The sequence below is a fragment of the Zalophus californianus genome, chromosome 7 (assembly GCF_009762305.2).
Source record: "Zalophus californianus isolate mZalCal1 chromosome 7, mZalCal1.pri.v2, whole genome shotgun sequence".
Classification (NCBI taxonomy): domain Eukaryota; kingdom Metazoa; phylum Chordata; class Mammalia; order Carnivora; family Otariidae; genus Zalophus; species Zalophus californianus.
The window spans coordinates 83,186,015-83,213,909 of NC_045601.1; the positions used below are offsets into that span (position 1 = coordinate 83,186,015).

The window sequence follows — 27,895 nt, forward strand, 5'->3', positions numbered from 1 at the left end:
CTAAGCCACCCAAATAAAGTATTTAAAAAAAAATTTTTTTTTTCTCTGTCAACTTCAATGTGGGAGAAGCTCCGTAGTTTCCCAAAATTCTTTTAGGCTGAATGCCAGCAAATCTGTCAAGCTTTCCAAGCTCGAGAGTGTTTTCTGCTGCCCTCTGGTTGCATTCAGTGGGCTTCCTCGCCCGGCGACGTCGCGTGTACGGGAGGGTGAGAAAGTCAGCAACTCTCGGGCACCGTGGGCGGTCCGCCCCTTGGCGGCCGGGTCGTGGCTCCCCGTGACCTCCCAGCGTTCCGCCTGGGCGCGTGCTCCCGGGCCGCTGTCCCTGCGTTCCCGCCAGATATTTAAGTTTCATTTCCCGCTGCCACTGCCGGCTCCTCCTCCCGTGGCCCACAAACCGAGTCTCCCTCCTTTCGGGGAAGAGAGAGCGCCGGCCATGGATCCCCGGCGCGGAAATGCCACGCGGAGAGCTTCGAAGGCCAGAGCCGCCACCCACAAGGTTCTGGCGCAAGGAGAGAAGGGTCCCCGGGCTGAGCCCAGCGAACCTCCGGCCGCCCTTGGTGCCGCCGGGCCCAAAGCACAGAAGTGCGGCCCCGTCGGGGCATCTGGACCCCGGCGGAAGAAGAGTGCCACGGGCTCCACGGAGAGACCACAGGCGCGCGCTCGGAGTGTCCGCGCCAAAAAGGCGCCTCTGGGCGCCGAGGACGTGGTGGAGGGGCTGGCGGTTCCGGCGGAGGAGCTGGCGTCTCCTGCGGCTCCGGGGCCGCACCTTCTCAGGACCGGATCTCGCCGCGAGAGGGACGCGCGCGCCGCTCAGGAGCCGAGAGACTTGCCAGAGCCCACGGAGGTCTCCGGCCTCGGCCCGCTGCTTCCCGAGTGGAGTCTGAGGCAGAAGAGGGAGGCGCCTGGCGCCTGGAAGCCCCGAGCGGTGCTGGAAAAGTTGAGGCTGAGGCGCGAGGAAATCTCAGTGGCGGCGGAGATTGTGAACAGGGTTGTGGACCACCTGCTGCGGAGATTGCAGAGCTGTGAGTCCGATTTCAAAGGGGTCTCGCTGCTGCGCACCGGAAGTTACTACGAGCACGTGAAGGTGAGCTGCCCCGCGCCTCTCCGCCCGCCGACTCCCTTGCCCGTGTCCCCGGCCTGCCCGATAGTCCCAACTCCCGCGGGTCGCGCGGTCCCTCACTGCCCTTCGGAAGTAACTCAGACTCTTGTTCTCTTGTGGCCTGTGACATAGTTCCAGCCAAAAAGAGGATCAGTTGTTCGTTTAAACATCTATACATCCAACGAACATACAGCTAACCAATATTGGTTGCCAACTACTGTCAAGACACTGCTGTGGGGGGAATGAAAGCGTATAGATTCATTCATGCAAGCAGATTTGTAATGAGTTTCTGTAACAGTGCTATACTTGGTGTGCCCTAGTCAAGTTATGACTTGGATAATTAAGAGTGCGAAAAATTCCACAAAATTAGTGTATCTAGGAACATTTTTCCTATGGGAAAAACTATAGGAAGAACATCTTCAGTGAGTCCCCCCAGCCCTTGCGGACTTCCTCTTTCCCCAGTTTCTTATACAGATGTCCTGGGAACCTCACAGTGAGTGATTTCTTTAAAAAAAATTAAGAAAAAATCTACAGATCCTAAAAAGTGTTCCTCCTAAATACAAATACAGTGTGATTGTTTTAGGGTATGTAGTCCACGGCTCCGTTTGTTTGTGTGTAGCTGAGTTACTTTTTTTTTAAAGATTTTATTTATTTATTTGAGAGAGAGAGAATGAGAGATAGAGAGCACGAGAGGGAAGAGGGTCAGAGGGAGAAGCAGACTTGAGCCCGATGCGGGACTCGATTCCAGGACTCCAGGATCATGACTTGAGCCGAAGGCAGTCGCTTAACCAACTGAGCCACCCAGGCGCCCCTGTAGCTGAGTTATCAAAGTCTTCGTTCCAGTATGAATTGAAGATTTAGGAGCAGGTTCCTGACTGGAGATTCTTTCCTGACCAGTGGTGGCCTTTGTTGTTGTTGTTGTTGTTGTTGTTAAGATTTTATTTATTCGGGGCGCCTGGGTGGCTCAGTCGTTAAGCGTGTGCCTTCGGCTCAGGTCAAGATTCCAGCGTCTTGGGATCGAGCCCCGCATCGGGCTCCCTGCTCAGCGGGGAGTCTGCTTCTCCCTCTCTCACTCCCCCTGCTTGTGTTCCCTCTCTCACTGTGTCTCTCTCTGTCAAATAAATAAAATCTTAAAAAAAAAAAGATTTTATTTATTCATGCGAGAGAGAGATTGAGCGCGCGCGCACAACCGGGGGTGGGGTGCGGTGGGAAGAGGCGGTGGGGGGAGAGGGGGAAGCCGACTTCCCGCTGAGCAGGGAGCCCACGGAATCCCAGGGCCCTGAGAACATGATCTGAGCTGAAGACAGACGCTTAACCATCTGAGCTCCCCGGGCGCCCCCAGTGGCAGATTTCCTTAGTTGTGTTTTCACCTAATCTGTCAGTTTTTTCAGGGCTGGGCTGTGCACCTTCAGTAGATCTATAAAATCTTGGGTGTAGCATGAACAGAAATAGAGGCTGATAGCCTTTAGGTGATCGTAATTTATTTTATAGTTACATATTGGCTATTCAATTAACTGTTCTCCTTCAGAAGTAAATGATTGTTAAACTCTAGATTTAGGTTTTTAGAATTATAAACTCTTAAGATAGCAGGCCAAATATTATGCATCTTTGTATTTCTAAGCCTTAACACATAGCAAGTATTCAAATGAATGAATGAATGAATGTGCTCAAGAAAAAAGGATGAGTGATTTTTCTCAAGACCTCTGCTTTCCCAAGGTAGCAGATTCAGATTTCATTCCCGCGATAAGCATTTAACCTGGTAGCTTTCGGTGGAAATTAAACCTTTCATACATTTTTCTTTTGGCTTGCCACCTGGATTGTAAACTCCATTGTCACAGAATGTTTTACATAAATTGTAGCCTAAACATCCCCCCATTTTATTGGTGTGGACTCAGTAATATTTGTTTATTGCCAAAAAGACAGTGTATGTATCAGTCTTTGAATCTTAAACTCTTTTAGCACTGAAGACTATATAATTCCATCTAAAGTATTTTGAAAGCCAAGTGAGCAAAATTTTCTTTAGATTGTCTGGCTTAAGTATGATTCTTATTACATAAATATCATTCAGTGCAGTCATTTGGAAGGAACAATAACATGTTTAAAGAAGTTTCCAGTCAGAACCAGTCTTTTTTTTTTTTTTTAAGTAAGCTCCACATCCAAAGTGGGGTTGAACTCAGGACCCTGAGATAAAGAGTGGGGGCATACTCTACTGACTGAGCCAGGCCAGGTGCCCCAGAACCAGTCGTCTTTTTATTTTTATTTTTTATTTTTAAAAAAGTTTAACTGGGGCGCCTGGGTGGCTCAGTCGTTAAACGTCTGCCTTCGGCTCAGGTCATGATCTCAGGGTCCTGGGATCGAGCCCCGCATCGGGCTCCCTGCTCAGCGGGGAGCCTGCTCCTCCCTCTCCCACTCCCCCTGCTTGTGTTCCGCTGTGTCTCTCTCTGTCAAATAAATAAATAAAATCTTTAAAAAAAAAAAGTTTAACTTACATAAGTAGTCTCCACACCCAAAGTGGGGCTTGAATTACAACCCTGAGATGCAGAGTCATGCGCTCTTCTGACTGAGCCAGCCAGGTGCCCCTCTTTTTTAAAATCATACACTGATGGAAGAAATTGAATGAAATTTGTTTTACTTAAAACATATATTGATTTTTAAAACTGATACATTTTTATTGTAGAGTTGATTCACTGCCTGGTTCCAGCAGTTAATCTTCTAGCAGGCTCCCACAGCTACCCACCCCCCACCACTTTTCTCAGCCTTTCCCATATTCGCTCCTTTTCCATGTTGATGTCCCTGGAAAGTTAGGAAAAGCATATAGATGAGCAATATTATTCCTGTTTATTTTATTCACTGTTATCATTTTGGTGTATTTTCTTCTGTTATGTATACACTTGGATTTCAAAATTAGATTCCAAACTCTTTGTAACTGATAAAAAGGATAGACACACCTCTCAATAATTTATTTACTTAGTTTCACATTGACACATTTTTATTCATGTATTTTATTGTAATATTGTCAAGTTCTAGGTGAAAATTTGGAAGATTTCTTATAGAAATTCTCTGTGTAATTGCCATTCCATAATGTTCTCCTTGTCTCTTCGTAGTTTACCAATCATATAGTTTGGGCTAAGTGGAAGGTTATATAGAAATCAAGTAGTTGTAGTGGTTTTAGCCAGTAGTACATTAACTAGTAAAGAAAAGAAATAAACTACAGCCACATGCAACAGTGTGAATGAATCCTACGATCATAATGTTGAACAAAAAAAGAGGAGATAAAGGAATACACAGAGCCCGTGTAACAAGGCAGGAAAAAGAAGCAAAATGTGTAAGATCAGAAGAGGAATAATACCTATTTATGCAGATGACTTGACTGAATTTTTGTATTAACTATTAGACACGCAGTTGGCCTTTGAACAACACAGGGACGAGGGGCACCAACCCTTCCCCATCCATGCAGTCAAAAATCTGCATATAACTTTTTTTTAATTTTTAAAAGATTTTATTTATTTATTTGTCAGAGAAAGAGAGCACAAGCAGGGGGAGCAGTAGACAGAGGGAGAGGGAGAAGCAGGCTCCCTGCTGAGCAGGGTGCCCTATGTGGGGCTCGATTCCAGGACCCTGAGATCATGACCCCAGCCGAAGGCTTCACGGACTGAGCCATCCAGGCGCCCCTGCATATAACTTTTGACTCCTCAAAACCTTAACTACTAAGAGCTTAGTGCTGACTGACTTTTTGATGAATAGTAACAGTAACACATACTTTCTTTTTTTTTTTAAAGATTTTATTTATTTATTTGAGAGAGAATGAGAGAGAGCGCATGAGAGGGGGGAGGGTCAGAGGGAGAAGCAGACTCCCTGCCGAGCAGGGAGCCCGATGCGGGACTCGATCCAGGGACTCCAGGATCATGACCTGAGCTGAAGGCAGTCGCTTAACCAACTGAGCCACCCAGGTGCCCCATACTTTGTCTCTTATATGTACTACATACTGTATTTTACAATAAAGTAAGAAGAGAAAAGAAAATGTTGTTAAGACAATCATAAGGAAGACACAATACATTTATAATACTGTACTGTTTAAAAAAAACAACCATGTATAAGTGGACCCACCCAATTCAAATCTGTTGTTCAACTGTTATCAGTGAATTTAGCAGGATTGCTGGATACAAAGTCAGTAAACAAAAACTAAAGTTTTTTGTTTTATTAAAAGCAAAAAAGTGTAAATGAAACGTAAAAATGCCATTTACAATAGCATCAAGAACATCAAATATTTAGGAATAAATCTTGCTAAAGATGATAACAATTTCAAAACATTGCTGAGTAAATTTGAAAATGGACTAAATAAATGGAAATCTATATCATGTTCGGTTTTCTTCAAATTGATCTACATAGATTCAGTGCAATTCAGTCAAAATCCCATCAATTTTTTGTTTAAATTGACAAGTTAATTGTAAGATTTACATGAAAATGCAAAGGGGGGTTGCCTCAGTGGCTCAGTCGGTTAAGCATCTGACTCTTGATCTCAGCTCAGGTCTTGATCTCAGGGTCTTGAGTTCAAGTCCCATGTTGGGCTCCATGCTGGGCATGAAGACTACTTAAAAAAATGAAAAGAAGGGGCGCCTGGATGGCTCAGTTGGTTACGCATCTGCCTTCGGCTCAGGTCATGATCCCAGGGTCCTGGGATGGAGCCCTGCATCGGGCTCCCTGCTCAGTGGGAAGCCTGCTTCTTCCTCTCCCACTCCCCCTGCTTGTGTTCCCTCTCTCGCTGTCTCTCTCTCTCTCTGTCAAATAAATAAATAAAATCTAAAAAAAAAAAAGAGGGGCACCTGGGTGGCTCAGTCGGTTAAGCAACTGCCTTCGGCTCAGATCATGATCCTGGAGTCCCGGGATCGAGTCCCACATCGGGCTCCCTGCTCAGCAGGAAGTCTGCTTCTCCCTCTGACCCTCTTCCCTCTCCTGCTCTCTACCTCTCATTCTCTCTCTCTCTCTAATAAATAAATAAAATCTTTAAAAAAAAAAAGAAAAATTGAAATGAAACGAGATGAGATGAAAATGAAATGAAAGGGGCACCTGGGTGGCTCAGTTGGTTAAGCGACTTCCTTTGGCTCAGGTCATGATCTCAGGGTCCTGGGATCGAGTCCCATGCATGCTTCTCCCTTTCCCACTCCCCCTGCTTGTGTTCCCTCTCTCGCTGTCTCTCTCTCTGTCAAATAAATAAATAAAATCTTTAAAAAAAAAATGAAATGCAAAGAACCTAGAATAAAAGGTAGTTCTAAAGGAGAAAATGTTGGAGGACTTACCCTATCAAAGAGCAAGACTTACTATAAAGCTACCCTAATTAAGCAGTTATTATTGGTGCAATGATAGACAAATAAGCCAATTGTGTAGGAAGTCCAGAGACAGACCTGCATATATAATTCAATTCAGTACAAAATATATGCATAGTGTAATTTGGTGGGAGAAAGGTTGGTTTTTTTCAATATCGATACTGGGTCAGTTGGATATCTGTGACACCCACCTACCACACATCATACACAAAAATTAATTCAAGATATAAAATAGACCTAAAGATGAAGGGTAAAACAACAAAGCTCCTAGAAGAAAGCAGAGTATCTTCATAACAATGGGATGTACAAATATTTCTTAAATAGGACACTAAGATTGCTAACCATAAAAATAGATAAATTGGACTTCATTAGAATTGAACTTCTCACCACTGAGAGAATGAAAATGCAAGCCACAGCCTGGAAGAAGTTACTCTCAATATGTATATTTGACAAAGGACTAGTACAAATCAATAAGAAAAAGACAAATCAATTTAAAATTGGGCAAAAGAATAGATGCTTTAGTATATAATCCAAATAACAATAAACGTGTTCAACATCATTAATCATCAGCAAAATGTAAATTAAAATCATGATGAGATTCTACCACACATCTATCCACTAGAATGGCTAAAATTTTAAAAGGCTTGACAATTCCATCTTAGGAAAAGATGTGGAGCAACTGAAACACCCTTACTTGATGAAGAGAGGATAGGTTGGTATAACTTCTTTAGAAAATTGACAGTTTCTTCTAAAGTTAAAGATATGCTTATTTTGTGGTCCAGCAGTTCTACTCCTAGGTATATACACAATAGAAATGAGTGCTCATGTCCACCAAAAGGCATATGTAAGAGTGCTCAGAACAGTTTTGACTGTTAACCCAAATACTTAATAACAAAATAAGTAAATGTATTCTGATATATTCCATTAATCCAGTAGAATACTGCATAAGATGAAAAAGAACAAACTACCAATACACATAACAATATGGATGAATCACACAAACGTAATGTTAAACAAAAGAAGTCAGATGTAATAGAATACATTTTATATGATTCGGTTTATATGGTGTTTCCAAACAGGTGAGCCTAATCTATGGTGTAAGAAGTCAGAATAGTAGCTACTCTCGGTGGAGGGTTTCTGAGAGGGAATGGGAATGAGAACCTTCTGTGCTCTGGGGGTGAGAATAGGGCAGTGCCCACAAAGCTCACAGTTCCTATTGGGATTCAGCCATTTTTCTGGAATAAATCCTTCTTGGATTGTTGCAAGCTCTTGGTTAATATACAGATCTGAAAAAGTTGAATTGACTAATCTGGCCCATGTTCTTATTGCTTATGTGGAAGAGTGAATTTTCAGAGGCTCTTACTTCATTCCCACTGACATCACTCCCAAGTGTTCGATTCTCATAGTATACCCTAGTCAGCTCAGGCTGCCATAACAAAAACACTATAAACTGGGTGGCTTAAACAACACACATTTATTTTCTCAGAGTTCTGGAGGCTGAAAGTCCAAGATCATAGTGCCAGCATGGTTAGGTTTGGGTGAGGACTCTCTTGCTTGTAGACAGCCACCTTCTCCTTGTATCTTCACTTTATTCCTCAGTGCATGTGGGCAGAGAGAAAGGGATCTCCCTTCTCCTTCTCTTCCTCTTCCTCCACCTCCTTCTCCTCCCACCAGTCCTATCAGATTAGTACCCTGCCCTCATGATCTCATTTAACGGTCTAAAAGCCCTGTCTCCAAGTACAGTCACTTTTGGGGTTTCACCCTTCTGCACCTTATAGTTATATAAGGGCAGACATACAATTAATAACAAATGGAAACCATAATTATATACTAGAAAGTAGTAAGTTTTATGATGAAAAAGTATAGCAAAGTGAGAGGGATCAAGAATGTTGGGGATAGGATGGGGGAGGGGGAGCTGCAGTGTTAAGTAGAGTGGTAAGAAGATCCCATTAGGGGTTGGGAAGAAGAGAAGGAGCATAAGGAGACTAAGTGTTTTTCAGAATGAGCAGTCAGTGTATAGAGTGCTACTGATGTCCAGAAACTATTGGATTTGGTCTACAGTTTTGTGGGGTTTTTTGGTAACTTTGACTTAGCAGTTCCAGTGGGGTCCTGAGCACACAAGAGACAAAGGGCAGGGAAGCAGTAAAGACAGCATGTGTAGGCATATCTTTACAAAGTCTTCAATATATGAATTTTGGGAGGACACAATTCAATATACAGCACAGTATATCTCAATTTGGACTAGCCACATTTCATATGGTCAGTAGATATATATAGCTACTAGGTACCCTGTTGAACAGTACAGTCCAATAGCTGTACTTGAAGCATGCTCCTGACTAATGAAAGATTTGTGCTATTTTTAATATTTATTTATTTTTAAAGATTTTATTTATTTGACAGAGAGAGAAAGAGAGCACAAGCAGGGGAAGTGGCAGGCAGAGGGAGAAGCAGGCTCCCCAGAGAGCAGGGGGAGCCCAATGTGGAACTCGATCCCAGGATCCTGGTATCATGACCTGAGCTGAAGGCAGTTGCTTAACCAACTGCGCCACCCAGGCGCCCTGTGCTATTTTTAATATAAGAAAAATAATCATTTTTGATTGCTGATTCATATATTACTGTTGTGAGGATGAACATGATTCTTTGAAGCTCCTAAAATGCTGTGGTTCAAAGACATTAATGTAGTGCATGACTTGGCACTCACAGTTACTTGGGTGACCAGCAGCTCTAACAAGATGGTCTTTGCTCAACTAGCCAGCACATGACTACACACATTTTTTTAGACCATTGTGACAGGAGGGTGGCTGCAGTATCTTGTGACATAAAAGATAGCACCTTATTGGTTTTTAATTTTATTAAGTTTTTGTTTTTGTTTTTTTTTTTAAAGATTTTATCCATTTATTTGACAGAGAAACACAGAGAGGGAACACAAGCAGGGGGAGTGGGAGAGGGAGAAGCAGACTCCCCGCAGAGCAGGGAGCCCGATGCGGGGCTCGATCCCAGGACCCTGGGACCATGACCTGAGCTGAAGGCAGACGCTTAACGACTGAGCCACCCAGGCGCCCTTATTTTATTAAGTTTTAAATTCAGAAAAAAGCTGGTGTGGATTTTAAAAGCTTGCATATCATTTAAAATTGTTCTAAATTATAAAAATAATGCATACTCTTGGTTAAAAAAAAGAGTGTGGAATCTACAAACCAAAACAATAATACTCTCCTAGTTCCACTAATCCCACTTCCAGAGGATATAAATCTTAGGAATCTTGCTTTTCTTTTTTAAGATTTTATTTATTTGACAGAGAGACACAGCAAGAGAGGGAACACAAGCAGGGGGAGTGGGAGACGGGGGAGTGGGAGACAGTGGAGTGGGAGGGGGGAGTGGGAGAGGGGCAGTGGAAGAGGGGGTGTGCGAGAGGGGGAAGCAGGCTTCCCGCGGAGCAAGGAGCCCAATGCGGGCCTCAGTCCCAGGACCCTGGGATCATGACCTGAGCCGAAGGCGGACACTTAACGACTGAGCCACCCAGGCGCCCCAGGAATCTTGCTTTTCAAAGTAGGGTGTTAATGTGGTGGACATTTCAAGAAAAAAATTTCAGTTGCTTGGAAAATATTCACAAACCAACATTTCAGTGCTATTTTTACTATTTCTTAGATTTCTGCTCCTAATGAATTTGATATAATGTTCAAACTGGAGGTCCCCAGAATTCAGCTAGAAGAATATTGCAACAGTGGTGCTTTTTACTTTGTGAAGTTCAAAAGAAATCCCAAAGGAAATCCTCTGAGTCAGTTTTTAGAAGATGAAATATTATCAGCTTCTAAGATGCTGTTCAAGTTTAGGAAGATGATTAAGGAAGAAATTAAAAACATTCAAGGTAAGATTTTTGACTTTTGATTCTTAAAGTTCTAATCATACCTATTAATTGCCGATGTACACTCCTCTCCTGATTTTTTTCTTTCCACATCAGACAGGTTAAGTGCCGAGGTCATAACAGGTTTGAGGGAGGCATATTGTCACACAACAGCGTGAATACCCAATCATCACACTTATAAACTACAAAAGGATCCTCTTCTGATCTTTCTTGACATCACTACGTCCTGGAAACAACTCTTCACCCTTGATTTTAGTTTACTGGAATTTCTTGGCATTCTTCCTAAATGTTGATTAGTTCTATTTTGGTCTCCATTGAATATTCACTGGACAGCTGCCTTATGCCACTGGGTACATGTGGTTGCATAAAATCACTGGATCCCCTCTTGAAGCTTGTAAACACAAATTGCACTGCGTGCTCTGAAGGGAATGAACTGGGAGAAGTAGTAGCAATTGGGGTGGAGTAAGACCCCAAGGCAGAAAAGAGCTTGGCAAGCTCAAGGAACAAAAAGAGGCCTATGTGGACAAGGGGAAGAGTGACATGAAATGAAGTTGAAGAGGTGGCCAGGGGCCAGACTGTGCAAGGACTTGTAGATCCTGGAAATGAATTCAGATTGATTTCATGTTCATTCAGGTTTTAATTAAGGAATAATGATTGGCTTTGTATTTTTAGAAGTTCACTCTGGCTTCTCTGGAGAATATATTCTAAAAAGACAAATAAGGAAAAAGAAAGAAAAAGGAAAATATTGAAATAATTCAGGTGAAAGATAGTGATGGCTTACATGAAGGTGGGGATGGAGAGAAGCAGACATATCCAAGCTTAGAGCAGTGCTTACTTCTGGATTAACTGTAGGGGTTGAGAGAAATGATTGAATTAAAGAAGGCCTCCAGTCTTCTGACTGAGCACCTCTGTGGATTGATTGTACCATTTTCTAAGATGGGAAAGACTGAAGAGGAATGTATTTTGAGGTATGAATTAGAGGAGTTTGGCTTTGGATATTTTAAGTTAGAGATTCCTGTGATACACTGAAGTGAGTATGTCAAGTATGTTATTGGATATGGGTTTGAAGTTCAGAGGATATGTTTGGGCTATATGTAAACATATAAATGGCATTGACAATGAATTAGACCACGTTGGCAGAGAGAGTTGATTCATTTATTCATGAATCAGTATCGATGGATCATCTAATGTGCCAGATGTTCTAGGTGTTTGGGATACAGTAATGAATAAATAGATGAAGACCTTCACCCTTCTGCACCTTATAGTTATATAAGGGCAGACATACAATTAATAACAAATGGAAACCATAATTATATACTAGAAAGTAGTAAGTTTTATGATGAAAAAGTATAGCAAAGTGAGAGGGATCAAGAATGTTGGGGATAGGATGGGGGAGGGGGAGCTGCAGTGTTAAGTAGAGTGGTAAGAAGATCCCATTAGGGGTTGGGAAGAAGAGAAGGAGCATAAGGAGACTAAGTGTTTTTCAGAATGAGCAGTCAGTGTATAGAGTGCTACTGATGTCCAGAAACTATTGGATTTGGTCTACAGTTTTGTGGGGTTTTTTGGTAACTTTGACTTAGCAGTTCCAGTGGGGTCCTGAGCACACAAGAGACAAAGGGCAGGGAAGCAGTAAAGACAGCATGTGTAGGCATATCTTTACAAAGTCTCAGCTGTAAAGGACACAGAAAGATGGGTCAGTGTGGGGAAGAGGCAGGGTGGGGTCAAGAGAAAGGTATATTTTAGAATGAGAAATACTGGAACCCTTTGTATACAGATAGGAGTGATCCAGTAGGGAGGGGGCAGCCACTGATGATGAGAGAGGGAACAATTCAAAAAACAAGCTGCTTCGCCTGGGTGGCTCAGTTGGTTAAGCGACTGCCTTCGGCTCAGGTCATGATCCTGGAGTCCCGGGATCGAGTCCCGCATTGGGCTCCCTGCTTGGCAGAGAGTCTGCTTCTCCCTCTGACCCTCCCCCCTCTCAAGTGCTCTCTCTCTCTCAAATAAATAAATAAAATCTTAAAAACAAAAACAAAAGCTGCTTAAGAAGGTGAGAAGGAAGGAATCCAGATACTATGTGCAGGGGTGGCCTTTGAAAGGTAGATGGACACTTCTTTTTTTTTCCTAAAGATTTTATTTATTTGACAGAGAGACACAGCGAGAGAGGGAACACAAGCAGGGGGAGTGAGAGAGGGAGAAGCAGGCTTCCTGCTGAGCAGGGAGCCTGATAGGGGGCTCGATCCCAGGACCCCGGGATCATGACTGGAGCCGAAGGCAGACGCCTAACGACTGAGCCACCCAGGTGCCCCTAGATGGACACTTCTTACTAGGAATTGGAGGGTAGAAGGATATCATGGGTAAGAAGTGGGTTTTGCCAATTTAGTAATAAGAAAATGAGGGTGTTCTCTAGGATTTTTCCTTTGTCCCCTATCTTTTCTCTCACTGTGGTCCCTTCCAGAAGTCTTATCTGGGAGTGGTTTTAGCTACTGCTTGTACACTTCCCAATACCAAAGCCAGTATCTCTCCTCTATACTCCTTTCCCGAATTTCTGACCACCACAACCACCTATCCTATGGCCATCTTCACTTGGGTGTCTTCCACACACCTAGAGCTCAGTATGTCTAAAATGAAGTGCATCTCATCCCAATCTTTCTTCCTTCTGATTATTCCATATTGAAGAATCAACTCAACATCAACCATTTCCCAGGTCAAAATCCTGGGATGGCATTCCAGACTTTTACCTTCTTTCTTACCTTACAGATTCAGTCCATCTACCAGTTTTGTTGATTTGAACCTCTTTAATTGTTCTCATTTCTGCTACTTGTGTCTTTTAAAAAAAAATAAAAACTGTACAGTTGTTCCTTGAACACAGGATAGTTAGGGGCACCAACCTCCCCACATAGTTGAAAATCTGTGTATAACTTAACAAAACTTAACCACTTAGAGCCTCCTGTTGACTGGAAGCCCCACGGATAACATAAGCAGTTGATTAACACATACTTTGTATGTTCTATGTATTATATACTATATTCTTACAATAAAGTAAACTAGAGAAAAAAATGTTAAAATCATAAGGAATGACTACATCAAAATAAAAAGTTTCTGCATAGCAAAGGAAACAACAGAACTAAAAGACAACCTACTGAATGGGAGATTTGCAAATGACATCCAATAAAGGTTAGTATTCAAGATCTAAAGAACTTACTAAACTCAACACCAAAAAAGACAAATAATCCAATTAAAAAATGGGCAGAAGACATGAACAACATTTCTCCAAAGAAGACATGCAGATGGGGCGCCTGGGTGGCTCAGTTGGTTAAGCGACTGCCTTCAGCTCAGGTCATGATCCTGGAGTCCCGGGATCGAGTCCCACATCGGGCTCCCTGCTCAGCAGGGAGTCTGCTTCTCCCTCTGACCCTCTTCCCTCTTGTGCTCTCTATCTCTCATTCTCTCTCTCTCAAATAAATAAAATCTTTAAAAAAAAAAAAAAGAAGACATGCAGATGGCCAAGAGATACATGAAAAGATGTTTATCATGACAACATCAGAGAAATGCAAATCAAAACTACAGTAATAGATCCCCTCACACCTGTCAAAATGGCTGAAATCAAAAACACAAGAAACAACAAGTGTTAGCAAGGATGTGGAGTAAAAGGAACCCTTGTGCACTGTTGGTGGGAATACAAACTGGTACAGCCACTCTGGAAAACAATATGGAGGTTCCTCAAAAAGTTAGAAATAGAACTACCCTATAATCCAGCAATCGCACTACTGGGTGTTTACCCAAAGAATACAAGAACACTAATTCAAAGAGATGCCTGCACCCCTGTGTTTATAGAGGTATTATTTACAGTAGCCAAAATATGGAAGCAGCCCAAGTGTCTATTGATTGATGAATGGATAAAGATGTGGTGTATATATATATGTATATAATGTATATTATTATAAATGTATATATATTTATTTATATATACAATGGGATATTATTTAGCCATAAAAAAGAATGAAATCTTGCCATTTGCAATTACATGGATTGAGCTAGAGAGTATGATGCTAAGGGAAATAAGTCCATCAGAGAAAGACAAATATCATATGATCACACTCGTGTGGAATTTAAGGAACAAAATAAGGAGCAAAGGGACAAAAAGAAACAGACTCTTAGCTACAGAGAACAAACTGATGGTTACCAGAAGAGAGGTGGGGGGAGGGATGGATTAAACGGGTGATGGGGATTAAGAAATGCACTTGTCATGATGAGCACAGGGTCTTGTATGGAAGTGTTGAATCACTATATTGTACACCTGAAACTAATATTACACTGTATGTTAACTAACTGGAATTTAAAAACTTAAAAAGAGAAAATCATAAGGAAGAGAAAATGTTTACAGGACTGTACTATAATTACCCGAAAAATCTGCATTTAAGTGGACCTGCACATTTCAAACCCATCTTGTTCCAGGGTCAGCTGTATTCAAGGTGTACAACATGCTGTTCTGATATACGTATACGTAGTGAAGTGATTACCACAATCAAGCAAATTAACATACCTTCTCACATAGTTGCCTTTTGTGTGTGTGGTAAGAGTACCAAAAATCTACTCTCTGAGCTCACTTCCAGCGTTCAGTGTAGTAGTATTAATGACAGTCATCATGCTATACATTAGATCTCTATACTTACTCATCCTACATAACTGTAACTCTGTGCCCTTTGACTAACATCCCCCCGTTTCCCCCACCTCCCCACCCCCAGTAACTACCATCCTACCCTCTGCTCCTATGTATTCTGCTTTTTTAGATTCCACATGAAAGTGAGGTCATGCGGTATTTGCCTTTCTGCATCTAGCTTATTTCACTTAGTATAATGTCCTCCAGATTCATCCATGTTGTCACAAATGGCAGGATATTCTGAGTTAAGGCTGAATGATATTCCATTGTGTATAGTTACCATAGTTTCTGTATCCATTCATCCATCCATTGACACTTAGGTTGTTGCATGTCTTGGCTGTTGTGAGGTAATGCTGCAGTGAACATGGATTGCTCCCTCTGTCTTCATGCCCCCTGCCTCTGTGGTGCCACACGCACACACCCTCTGTGTTGGACTGTTGCTGTGGTCTTCTCGATTGCCTGTCTCCTCCCTGCCACTCATCTGCTTTTTTCTCCAGGCTTCCCTCCATACATTTAGGTGAAAAATTAATCAATACTCCCAAAGCCCAAAGTCTTCAGGGGCTCCTCATCATTTATACCAGACAGAATTTTGACAATGCTTCCCTATGGTAGGTATTGATAAATATTGGTTAAATGGGGAAAAACACTTTGCTTTTGGGATCAGTTTCTGCTTTGGAACTCATTTCACCTTACACTTAGCACTTTATAGATTTCCAATGATGGATATATTCTTTTCGCAGACAATTGGATTGATAAATGCTGTCTTCCCCTTTTATACGTTTAAACAGATACAGATGTCATTATGCAGAGGAAGAAGAGGGGGAGCCCTGCTGTAACACTTCTTATTAGAAAACCTAAAGAAATATCTGTGGATATAATCCTGGCTTTGGAGTCAAAAAGCAGCTGGCCTGCTAGCACCCAGGAAGGACTGCCCATCAGTCAGTGGCTTGGGACAAAAGTTAAAACCGATTTGAGACGACAGCCATTTTACCTGGTACCCAAGCATGCAAAGGAAGGAAATGGTTTTCAAGGTATCTTGAATGTGAAGGTTAACTTAAAGATATAAAAGAATGGTCTGCCCTTTTTTTTTCTTTTTTCTTTTTAAAGTAAGCTCTATGGGGGCACCTGGGTGGCTCAGTCGGTTGAGTGTCTGCCTTTGGCTCGGGTCATGATCCCAGGGTCCTGGGATCAAGCCCCACATTGGGCTCCCCGCTCAATGGAAAGTCTGCTTGTCCTTCTGCCCTTCCCCCTCTTTGTGCTCTTTCTTTCTCTCTTAAATAAATAATAAAATCTTAAAAAAAAAAAAAAAGCTCTATGCCCAACGTGGGGCTTGAACTCACTACCACAAGATCAAGAGTCACAGGCTCTAACCACTGAGCCAGCCAGGCACCCCAAGTGTTGTTTTTTTGTTTGTTTGTTTGTTTGTTTAAAGATTTTATTTATTTATTTGACACAGACAGAGAGATCGCAAGAGAGAGAGAGAGAAAGAGCACAAGCAGGGGGAGCGGCAGGCAGAGGGAGAAGCAGGCTTCCTGCATAAGCAGGGAGCCCGATGCAGGGCTCAATCCCAGGACTCTGGAATCATGACCCGAGCTGAAGGCAGCGGTTTAACTAACTGAGCCACCCAGGCGCCCCAAGGGTTGTTAATGTTATATACTAGAACAGTAACTAGTGCTATTGGCTTACCAAGAGCCATGAGGCTAAATAGACTATAAGATGGGAGTTTGGGGAGGAATGGAATTGAAAAAGGCATAGTTGTAGTAGTAATAGCAAATACTCAGATTTCAAATATCTTCTAACCCACATTTGAATGTTATTTTTTGCTTGTTTGTTTTCAATAGAGAAGGGCAGTACTGGCCTTGGAGTCAGACTACCCTGGATCTGAATCCTGAGGCTTCTTCTTCTACTAGATGTGTGATCTTGGGCTAGTTAACCAAGCCTCTCTAAACCTGTTTGCTCATCTCTATACTGGTTTAATCAAAGCTACTTGAAAGTTTCTGGGGGTGGGGGCACGCCTGGGTGGCTCAGTTGGTTAAGTGGCTGACTCCTGGTTTCAGCTCAGGTCATGATCTCAGGTTCCTGGGATCCGGCTCCGAGCTCAGTGGGGAGTCTGCTTGAGGAGTCTCTCTCTCCCTTTCCCTCTGTCCCTCCCCTGCGCTCTTGCTTTCTTTCTCTCTCGAATAAATTAAAAAAAAAAAAAGAAAAAAAAGTTTCTGGGATGATAAAAATGAGACAGTGTGTGTAAAATCCCTAGTTTAGTACAAGGCAGTTATAATTAATGTTATCATCAGGGCCTAGATTCTCATTCCCAGCCATATTCCTTTCTTTCCTTCTTCCCCTTCCTCTGTGCCCCATGCAGATAGCGGACCTTTGCAGCCTCAGCTGCAGTTGGTCTTCTCACCTGTGTACTCTGCCTGACTGGTAAGGACAGGTTTTCAAGTGGTGCTCTTGGGTAACATTCAGGTTCTGAGTTAGTCTACAGACACAACAGCTAAAATCAGTTTAGCTGATTATTTTATTTTTCTCTCATAAATTAAGTACTTTTGGTACCTACTACAGCTCAATTCCAGGGATATTGGAGGACACCATGAAACGTAGGAACCAAGTTACAAATTAGTATTGCTGAACAAATCCTGGAATTAGTCAATCATGCTTAGTTTGATGGCTTGTGTTTTGTACACGCATCATAAGTTTTTATATTGCACATATATAGGGGCCATTTTCTGCAAGCCATTTTCTGTTAAGAGGGAATTACAAATATCATTATTCATAATTTTAGAAAAGGAACATAGCTTTCTGCAAAGGGGTTGCCACCACTGAATAATTTCTAGAATGGCTATCCCAAGAAACCCTCACCGTATGTGATGCAGAGATCTTAAGAGGACCCATACCACCAGCTTGTTAGTCTACCACTGACTGCCCTGGGCAAGACTGGGAGATGAATCAGATTGGGATGAGAGAGTCCTTCAGAGGCCCTGTGGCCCTACAGAGGCCAGTGTGATTGGGTAGTTCTTGAGGTCCTTGCATTAAGATGAAAGTGGAGGCTGGTGATGGGTGCTCAGCCTATATTTGCTCTCTGTTACCTTTGGCTGTTCTCCTATCATTCTAGGTTATCTGTATTCAGGCAAGACCCCCCCCATCTCTGTATCCAAATGACTGAACAGAGGGGCATATTAGCAGTGAAAGTACTTATACTACATTTCAGGCATGTATAACACCTATTTTAGTTTTTCTCTTTCCAAAAATTTTACTATAAATTTTCTGGTCTCACAAGCTATACTTTTAAAAATAGAAATCATTTGATTAATTAAAAATTTAAAAAATATTTCTACCTATTTCAAAATAATACCAGCATCATTATCAAGAGTATAATTAAAAAAAAAACAGTTTAAGATTTATCTGTAGTTCTTTTGTTCTGAAGATAAAAAGACAGTCAAAATATCAAGCTTAGGGGCACCTGGGTGGCTCAGTCATTAAGCATCTGCCTTCAGCTCAGGTCATGATCCCAGGGTCCTGGGATCGAGTCCCACATCGGGCTCCCCGCTCAGCGGGAAGCCTGCTTCTCCCTCTCCCACTCCCCCTGCTTGTGTTCCCTCTCTCGCTGTCTCTCTCTGTCAAATAAATAAAAAAAATCTTTAAAAAAAATCTAAAAAAAAATAACAGAATATCAAGCTTAAATCTGCTTGAAAAAATTTCTCCAGATGGTTAAGCTACCCAACTCAAAATAGTTAGGTTTGTTTGTTTCATTATGGTTTTTTTAAAATAAGATTTTATTTATTTGAGAGAGAGAGAGAGAGCAAGATCAGGGGAGCAGAGGGAGAGGGAGAAGCAGACTCCCTGCTGAGCAGGGAGCCTGATGCAGGGCTCGATCCCAGGACCCTAGGATCATGACCTGAGCCGAAGGCAGCCACTTAACCAACTGAGCCACCCAGGTGTCCCTGTTTTAGATATTCTCGAGCCTTTGTATTTTCCTAAAAATTTTTGTATCCTGTTGTCAGGTTCCATAGAAATTTTTTTTGGAATTTTGATTGAGAGTACATTGAATCTATAGGTAAATTTGGGGAGACTTGATATATTTATAATAATGAGTCTTCCAATCCATGTACAGGTGCACATCTCCATTTATTAAGATTTCCTCTAAAACTTCTCAGTGAAGTTTTAGAATCTTCCATAGAGGTTTTGTATGTATTTTGGGGACTCCTGGGTGCCTCAGTCAGTTAAGCGTCTGACTCTTGATTTCGGCTCAGGTCATGATCTCATGGGTCCTGAGACTGAGCCTGGTGTCGGGCTCTGTGCTCAGTGGGGAGTCTGCCTGAGGATTCTCTCCCACTGTTCCTCCCCCAACTCTCTCTCTCAAATAAATAAATAAATCTTTTAAAAAGTTATATATGTATTTTGTTAGATTTACTCATAGGCACTTGTAAATTTTTCTTATGAAAAGTTTTTTTATTTTTTTTAAAGATTTTATTTATTTATTTGAGAGAGAGACAGAGATAGCAACAGAGATAGTGAGAGAGCATGAGCGGGGAGGGGAGGGAGAAGCAGGCTCCCCGCTGAGCAGGGACCCGATGCAGGGCTCGATCCCAGGACCCTGGGATCGTGACCTGAGCCAAAGGCAGACGCTTAACCGACTGAGCACCCAGGCGCCCCTATTATGAAAAGTTTTAAGCCAAAAGTAGATTGAGAATATATTGAACTTGCACTTACCTGTCACCCACCTTCTTTTGTATTTTCTATATACCCGATTATATCATCTATCAGTAATAATAGCTTTGTTTCTCCCTTTCCAATGCTATGTCCCTGTTTTTTCTTCCCTCACTGTGCTTGTTAGCATAACCAGGCCATGTTGAATGGAAATGGGGACAACTAACACTCTGCCTTCCTAATTTCAAAGGAAAAACCTCAACTTTTTACCTTATATTATGTTGCTACTTTTTAAATTTTTATTTATTTTTTTTGAAAGATTTTATTTATTTATTTGACAGAGAGATACACAGCGAGAGAGGGAACACAAGCAGGGGGAGTGGGAGAGGGAGAAGCAGGCTTCCCGTGGAGCAGGGAGCCCGATGCGGGGCTTGATCCCAGGACCTCAGGATCATGACCTGAGCCTAAGACAGCTGCTTAACGACTGAGCCACCCAGGTGCCCCTATGTTGCTATGTTTTTTTAAATCTACCTTTTGTTATCAAGTTTCCATCCAGACTTAAATTACTAAGAGATGTTTTTTATTTAAATTATGAATGAATGTTGTTTTATTAGCTGCATTTCCTGCTTTGATTGAGATGATATGTTTTTCCTGTATTCTGTTAATGAGACAGAGTATATTGATTGATTTTTAAATTATAAACCAATCATACACTTCTGGTATAAAACCAACTAGATAATAGAATAGTCAGAATGTCAAAGAGCTAGCCATGGTAAACTTGGGGAGAAGGGTCAGAAATCATTCTATTATATAAAATCTCCCAAGGAATAGAAAAAAAGGAAACATTTCCTTGTTCATTTTACATGAATACCAAAACTTGCAAGGATGGTATAAAAACAATGAACAAACAATTTGAATCAATTGATTTAAATTATTATTGAAACAAAATATTTAAAAAACTGAACTTAACAATATATAAAAGGTACTACATCTTATTATGGCTAACTATATTAATAGCTCCCTGCTGCTCCCCACCATTTTTTCCTATCTCAGCCCATTGTCTGCTTCAAATCACTTGTTTTATTTTATTTTTTTTAAAGATTTATGTATTTATTTTAGAGAGAGAGTGCGGGGAGAGGCCGAGGGAGAGAGAGACTCTCAAGCAGACTCTCCACTGAGTGTGGAGCCCTGTGTGGGGCTCAATCCCACAGCCCAGGAGATCATGACCTGAGGTAAAATCGCGAGTCAGACACTTAACAGACTAAGCCACTGTTCTGCACAGAAGATTCACAACTGCTGTGTTTTGGTTCTGAAAAGGAAAGAAAACTTTATTATTATAAAACCTAATAGAGGGGGCGCCTGGGTGGCTCAGTTGGTTAAGCGACTGCCTTCGGCTCAGGTCATGATCCTGGAGTCCCTGGATCGAGTCCCACATCGGGCTCCCTGCTCAGCAGGGAGTCTGCTTCTCCCTCTGACCCTCCCCCCTCTCATATGCTCTCTCTTTCTCACTCTCTCTCTCAAATAAATAAATAAAATCTTAAAAAAAAACCTAATAGAGGGGCGCCTGGGTAGCTCAGTCGTTAAGCGTCTGCCTTCGGCTCAGGTCATGATCCCAGGGTCCTGGGATCGAGCCCCGCATCGGGCTCCCTGCCCCACGGGAAGCCTGCTTCTCCCTCTCCCACTCCCCCTGCTTGTGTTCCCTCTCGCTGTGTCTCTCTCTGTCAAATAAATAAAATCTTATATAAAAAAACACCTAATAGAAACAGGAGAGGAAAGGAATCTACACATAGATGAAGGTAATAGTAGGCAATAAATAAAAATAAGGCAAGGCGGCGCCTAGGTGGCTCAGTTGGTTAAGCCACTGTCTTCGGCTCAGGTCATGATCCTGGAGTCCCTGGATCGAGTCCCACATCGGGCTTCCTGCTTAGCCGGGAATCTGCTTCTTCCTCTGACCCTCTCCTGTCTTGTGCGCTCTCTCTCTCATTCTCTCTCTCAAATAAATAAATAAAATCTTTAAAAAAAAAAAAAGGCGAAATTACATCAAATCAGGTACTTAACACCAGCCAACCTCATCAGCCGGGGAACCTGGTGGTAACAGGCTGGAGTCCTAATTGAGAGGCCCGGGGTGGCTCAGATGGTTAACACCTGCCTTCAGCTCAGGTCATGATCCCAGAGTCCTGGGATGGAGTCCCACATGCATGCATGGGACCCTTGCTCAGCCCGGAGCCTGCTTCTCCCTCTGCCTGCTAACCCCCCTGCTTGTACTCTCTCTCTTTGACAAATAAATAAAATCTTAAAAAAAAAAAGAAAAGTCAACAAGGCTGAGATGGTGTTCTGAACAAAAGATTCACAACAGCCGTATTTTAGCTTTGAAAAGGAAAGAAAACTTTATTATTATTATAAAACCTAATAGAAACAGGAGAGGAAAGGAATCTACACATGGATGAAGGTAATAGTAGGCAATGAGTGAGAATAAGGCAAAGTTACATCAAACTGGGTACTTAACAACATCCAACCTCAACAACAAGGGAACCCGGTGGAAACAGGTTGGAGTCCCGATTGAGAGGCCTGGGTGGAGCATCCTCCCCTCAGGTGAGACTTCCAACTGACCATCCCCATAAGGGCCATATTTACAAGGCAAATAACAGGGTTTGAAATGAAAACATTTGTTCGCCTACATGTTTTGGAGCGAGGTGCACCTCCATGTGATCATGTTTCTGTATTTTCAAGGAGCCTGGGCTACGTGTCTCTGCTTCTCTTCCTAGATTCCATTCTGGGGGGGCCAGCCCAGCCTGGAGCAGAAGGGGATGTGAGACAAGATTTGTAGGTCTTGGCATCCAGAACAGAAGGGCCAGTTCTGATGTGGAGGCTAGCTAATATAGTTTAAACAATTAGGCTTCCAAGGTTATTCACACAGCATGAGTCTCACAAACAACATTCCTTAGCCTGCCTGTGTTGATGCACATCCAGGTGGTCAGTTATGCGGGACAAATCACAAAAACATGTATCCATACAGAACAGCTACCTAGGCGCCCTCAAGTCACTTGTTTCAATATGTAATTACATTATTTATCTATTCACTTCTTTTGGTCTGTCTTCCCCTAGAAATCTTCCAGAGTGATATTTTAATGAAGGAAATCACACAATATTGTGTTGTTTATATATGAATGTTTTTGGTAAAGTGCTTTTCTATTTTTCTTTTGGAAATTAAGAAGAAACATGGCGGCTGTCCTTCTCTAACATTGAAAAGGACCTTTTGAAAAGTCATGGACATTCTAAAACATGCTGTGAAACTGATGGAGTAAAATGTTGCAGGTAACTTCCTTGTTTTGTTAAATGGGAGATTATCTATGGAACATTTAATTCTTTTTTTAAAGATTTTATTTATTTGTTTGAGAGGGAGAGCATGAGCAGGGGAAGGAGCAGAAGGAGAGGGAGAAGCAGACTCCCCACTGAACAGGGAACCCAACATGGGGCTCGATCCCAGGACTCTGGGATCATGACCTGAGCCGAAGGCAGATGCTTAACTGACTGAGCCACCCGGGCGCCCCTGAACATTTAATTCTTTACTGATTTCATAGCTCTAACCTGAAGATGATCATTGCTGAGTTGAGTCCTGGGGGCAGTGCGTGTCTGGATTGACCCTGGAGTATTATCTAGGGGATGAGCATGAAACCAGGGAAGCCAGATCCAAGGGCCCAAGGAAATAGTGTTGTTAGAAGGCAAGGCGAGAGCATATTCCTGAACCTAGATCAGATAGTTGTATAAAGTATGACAGGGTGAGAGGATATGAACACTCACCATGGCTAGCCACAACAATTGGATGTGTCTTCGTATTTGGGTGGCTTTTTATAATAATAAAATCTTTAAAAATAAATAAATAATAAGTGGTTTTCTTTTTTATTCAATAGGAAAGATTGCTTAAAACTAATGAAGTATCTCTTAGAACAATTGAAAATAAAGTTTGGACACCGAAAGGAACTGGATAAATTCTGCTCCTACCATGTGAAAACTGCCTTCTTTCATGTCTGTACCCAGGACCCGCAAGACAGTCAGTGGCACACCAGAGACCTAGAGCTCTGCTTTGATAACTGTGTGACATACTTTCTTGAGTGCCTCAAGATTGAACAACTCAAGCATTATTTTATTCCTGGATTCAATCTATTCTCTCGGGACCAAATTGACAAAATAAGTAAAGAATTTCTATCACAGCAAATTGAATATGAAAGAAACAATGGATTTCCAGTTTTTCGTGAATTTTGAAATTATATTTTTAAAAATAATCAAGAATTTAGAGTGACTTTATAATAATTGGAATGTTTGAGGGGCGTCTGGGTGGCTCAGTCGGTTAAGCGGCTGCCTTCGGCTCAGGTCATGATCCCAGAGTCCTGGGATCGAGCCCCACATCCAGCTCTCTGCTCAGTGGAGAGCCCCTCATTCATTCATCTGTCAAATAATTGAAGGCCTACTATGCCTCATAACACTTTTATATGTATTTCTGAAAAGGCAATACATGCATACAACACTTAAAGGAACGGATGGAATTGCCCTTTCTCCTCTGCTGTTCATTAACTTTTTCCTTCTTGTGTATTTTGTACATTTTCTTATTGGCTATTGTATTGTTTTCTCGTTTTGTGGAAGTTCTTCGTATACTTTGGATATTTATACTTTGTTGCTTGCCTACATAATGAATAACGTGTGGCATGTCTTTACCATTTTTGGTGTCTTTTAGTAAACCAGGGTTTTTTTTTTTTTTTAAAGATTTTATTTATTTATTTGACACAGAGAGACACAGCGAGAGAAGGAACACAAGCAGGGGGAGTGGGAGAGGGAGAAGCAGGCTTCCCTGAGCAGGGAGCCTGATGCGGGGCTCCATCCCAGGACCCTGGGATCATGACCTGAGCTGAAGGCAGAACGCTTAACCAACTGAGCCACCCAGGCACCCCAGTAAACCAGGTTTTAAAACTTTAATGTAGTTGAATTTATCAGTCTTCTCCTTCACAGTTTGTGCACTTTATACATCTTGTTTATTTCTTTTTTGAAGATTTTATTTATTTATTTGACAGAGACAGAGATAGCGAGAGCAGGAACACAAGCAGGGGGAGTGGGAAAGGGAGAAGCAGGCCTCCCGTGGAGCAGGGAGCCTGATGTGGGACCCGATCCCAGGACCCCGGGATCATGACCTGAGCTGAAGGCAGATGCTTAACGACTGAGCCACCCAGGCGCCCTTTATACATCTTGTTTAACAACCTACTTAAACATACTAAGAGAACAGACATTTGGAGGAGAGTTTTGGGGACAGTGAATGCTAACTAATAGAAAACTAGACAAACAAAAAAGTCCAAACTTTTTAATTCCAGAGGAAAAACGAATGCGTGCAAGAAAAGTTCTGATTTGAGAATATTGCTCAGCTGTATTTATATATGAAGCCAAAGTAATATAACCATTGACTCTTAGTCTTATCAGAACTATGATGAGTTATTTGGGGAGGATAAGGGAACAGGCTGAGTGCTTGTATGGTGACAGTGGGGTACAGGGGTTGGATTCTATAGTTTGCTATTGCTGCATAACAAGTTACCACAAACTTAATGGTTTCAAGCAACACACATTTATTTTCTCAGTGTGTGTGGGTCAAGAGCCTGGGCATGGCTCTGCACAGGGTCTCACGAGGCTACCATCAAGGTGTCAGGTGGGGCTGCAGTCTCATCTGAGGCTTGACCAAGAATGATCCACCTTTGCTGGCAGTATTTAGGTCCACACATTTGTTTTTTTTTTTTTTTTTTTTTTTTTTTTTTAAAGATTTTATTTATTTATTCATGAGAGACAGAGGAAGAGAGAGAGAGAGAAGCAGAGGGAGAAGCAGGCTCCCAAGGAGCAGGGAGCCCGATGCGGGACTCGATCCCAGGACCCTGGGATCATGACCTGAGCCGAAGGCAGACGCTTAACCATCTGAGCCACCCAGGCGCCCTAGGTCCACACATTTGTAAGACTGAGGACTTCAGTTTCTTCCTGAATGGCAGCCAGAGGTTGTCCTTAGCTGCTAGGAACTGCTTTGTGTTCCTTGCCATGCCAGCCTCCCAGCACTGGCAGCCCATGCAACGTGGCAGGTCACTTCAGAGCTCAAGGGAGGGAGAGACTCCAGCATGAGGCTGTGCTACAGTCTTACTAACATAATTGCATGTCCATAATCGTGTACCCTCCATGTCCTTTACCATATTAATTGGTTGGAAGCAAGTCACAGGTCCCACACATATTCCAGGGGAGGGAACTCACTCAGGAGTGTTATGCCAGTTTAGCCAACTACACAGGGGAAAAACAACCCCCACAAGAGCAGCCTCACTTCTGACACCAACTGCAGTTTCAGGAGATTCCCACAAGCACTCTTAGGTTTGATAATTTGCTGGAAGGACTCAGAATTCGCTGAAACAGTTATACTCCTGGTTACTGGTTACAATTCATTACGGGGTAAAGATGCAGGCTGAAATTAGCCAAGGGAAGAGCACATAGAGCAGAGACCAAACAGAGCTTCTGTCCTCCCTTCCCTGTGGGGTCACAGATGCATTATTCTCTTGCATCGGCATATAACAATACACGTGGTATATTGCCAACCAGGGAAGCTCATCTGAGTCTGTGTCCAGAATTTTTATTGGAGCTCAGTGGTTGACTGCCTACATGTCTAACCTCAGAGTCCAACCGCTGTGACCATCATGACCCAAAGCCCCACCATAAATCACTTTGTTAGACTTTCTGGCATGTTCCAAGGCCTTAGTGATTACCTGCCAGAAGCCAATGGCAAAGGCAAGACTTCTCTCTGAGTTAGGTTACTGACGAGTTATATTTTCATGTTTTTGTTACCTAGATACAAATCCCAGGAGGGTGAGAGTCATGGAACCACCCTAAGAGTATAACCATCATAGGTATGAATGAGCTGAATTCTCTCTCTTACAGTGGGAGATGAGTAGATAATAGCAAATTTGAAAAACCAAGAAAATGTAATATAAGCATGTTATTTAGAAATGGCTAAGGGGCGCCTGCGTGGCTCCGTCAGTTAAGTACTCTTGATTTTGACTCGGGTTGTGGTCTCAGGGTCATGAGATCGGGCCCTGGGGCAGGCTCCACACTTAGCAGGGAGTCTGCTTGGAATTCTCTCCCTCTGCCCCTCCCCCTGCTCAGGCTTGCGCTCTCTCTCTCTCTCTCTCTCTCTCTCAAATAAGTAAATCTTTAAAAAAATAAAATGGCTAAAAGATAAAGTGGTTGCATCTTGGTGATGAAAAATAAAGGGGAAAAGAACTGGGGACTACTTTCTAAAAATAAGTCATGTAGGGTCTCCATTGGCCCTCTGGGTTGGTGTGAGCCCCAGCGATGGCCAAGACGGAGACCAAGGCCTATGTGTCTGAGTGGTGAATGTGGTTCCGAGGGGCTGCCCAGTGCTCCAGAGCCAGGGCCCCACTCCTACTCAGTCTCTGTGGAGGTCCCAGCAGAAATCAGGCCCTGATCGAGTACCCTTCCTGAAATCTGGCCAAGGCACCCCACGTGGCTCTAGTTAGAAAGCACATCATTTTAAGGGGTGCCTGGCTGGCTCAGTCGGAAGAGCATGTGGCTCTTGATCTTGGGGCTGTGAGTTCTAATCCCACGTTGGATGTAAAGATTACTTAAATAAATAAAACTTAAAAAAAAAAAAAGATTGAAGATTGTGGCTCATACTGTCCATATGCCTCAAAGGAGTCCCAGGATTGCTTTTTTCTTGGAGAAGGAAACCAACCCTCCTAGCAAGGAGCCTGCTAGGGAGGATCTCTTCAAGACATGTAATATCCATGTCACCCCCACCACCACTCCTGTGCTGTACGCCCTGAATGTTGAGTCTGACTCCAGGGAAGAAGACCTGGGCGCCAGAGACTTAGAAATGTCCATCTCTGTGCAGGCTGGAGACCCTTGGCTGTGTCTCCACCTCCGCCCCAGGCTGCCGGTCTGTTTTGCTTTGGTTTCGAGGGGCTGCTGGGGTCCGAAGACTTGGCCAGAGTCTCACCTGTGGTGTGTTCATAGTTAACCGAAGTTCCCAGGGTCCCTGGGAAGCCCTGGGCCCCAGATACAACTCCCAGGAATTGCCCCACCGGCCGTGAAAGAGAACCGAAAGAAGATGCTGGAGATCCTGAAATCAGAGCCGGGTGAATGGGCTGCGTCCAGGAATGCTGAGTTTGGAGCTGCTGAGCTTGATCTTTTGGTTAAATGAGAAGGCATGGGGGTGTACCTGGCTATACCCTCCCCCACCCTGTACCTAGCACCCCCTCTCTGTGGAGAAGACACTT

General features: G+C 42.8%; 1 protein-coding gene, 1 non-coding gene and 1 pseudogene across 2 annotated transcripts; 2 read left to right on the forward strand and 1 right to left on the reverse strand.

The window, feature by feature from the left end:
• CGAS (cyclic GMP-AMP synthase) lies at positions 1–26,682 on the forward strand. The gene is made up of 6 exons (XM_027601774.2): positions 1–1,084; positions 10,069–10,288; positions 15,734–15,976; positions 22,802–22,904; positions 23,501–25,341; positions 25,561–26,682. Exons 1-5 carry the CDS (start codon positions 434–436, stop codon positions 23,850–23,852), a joined length of 1,569 nt encoding a protein of 522 aa, XP_027457575.1. The 5' UTR covers positions 1–433; the 3' UTR covers positions 23,853–25,341; positions 25,561–26,682.
• LOC113928186 lies at positions 10,376–10,479 on the reverse strand. Its single transcript, XR_003521860.1, has one exon. It is a non-coding gene; the product is annotated as a small nucleolar RNA U13 (small nucleolar RNA).
• LOC113927922 lies at positions 26,297–27,819 on the forward strand (annotated as a pseudogene).
• Positions 27,820–27,895: the final 76 nt, after the last annotated feature.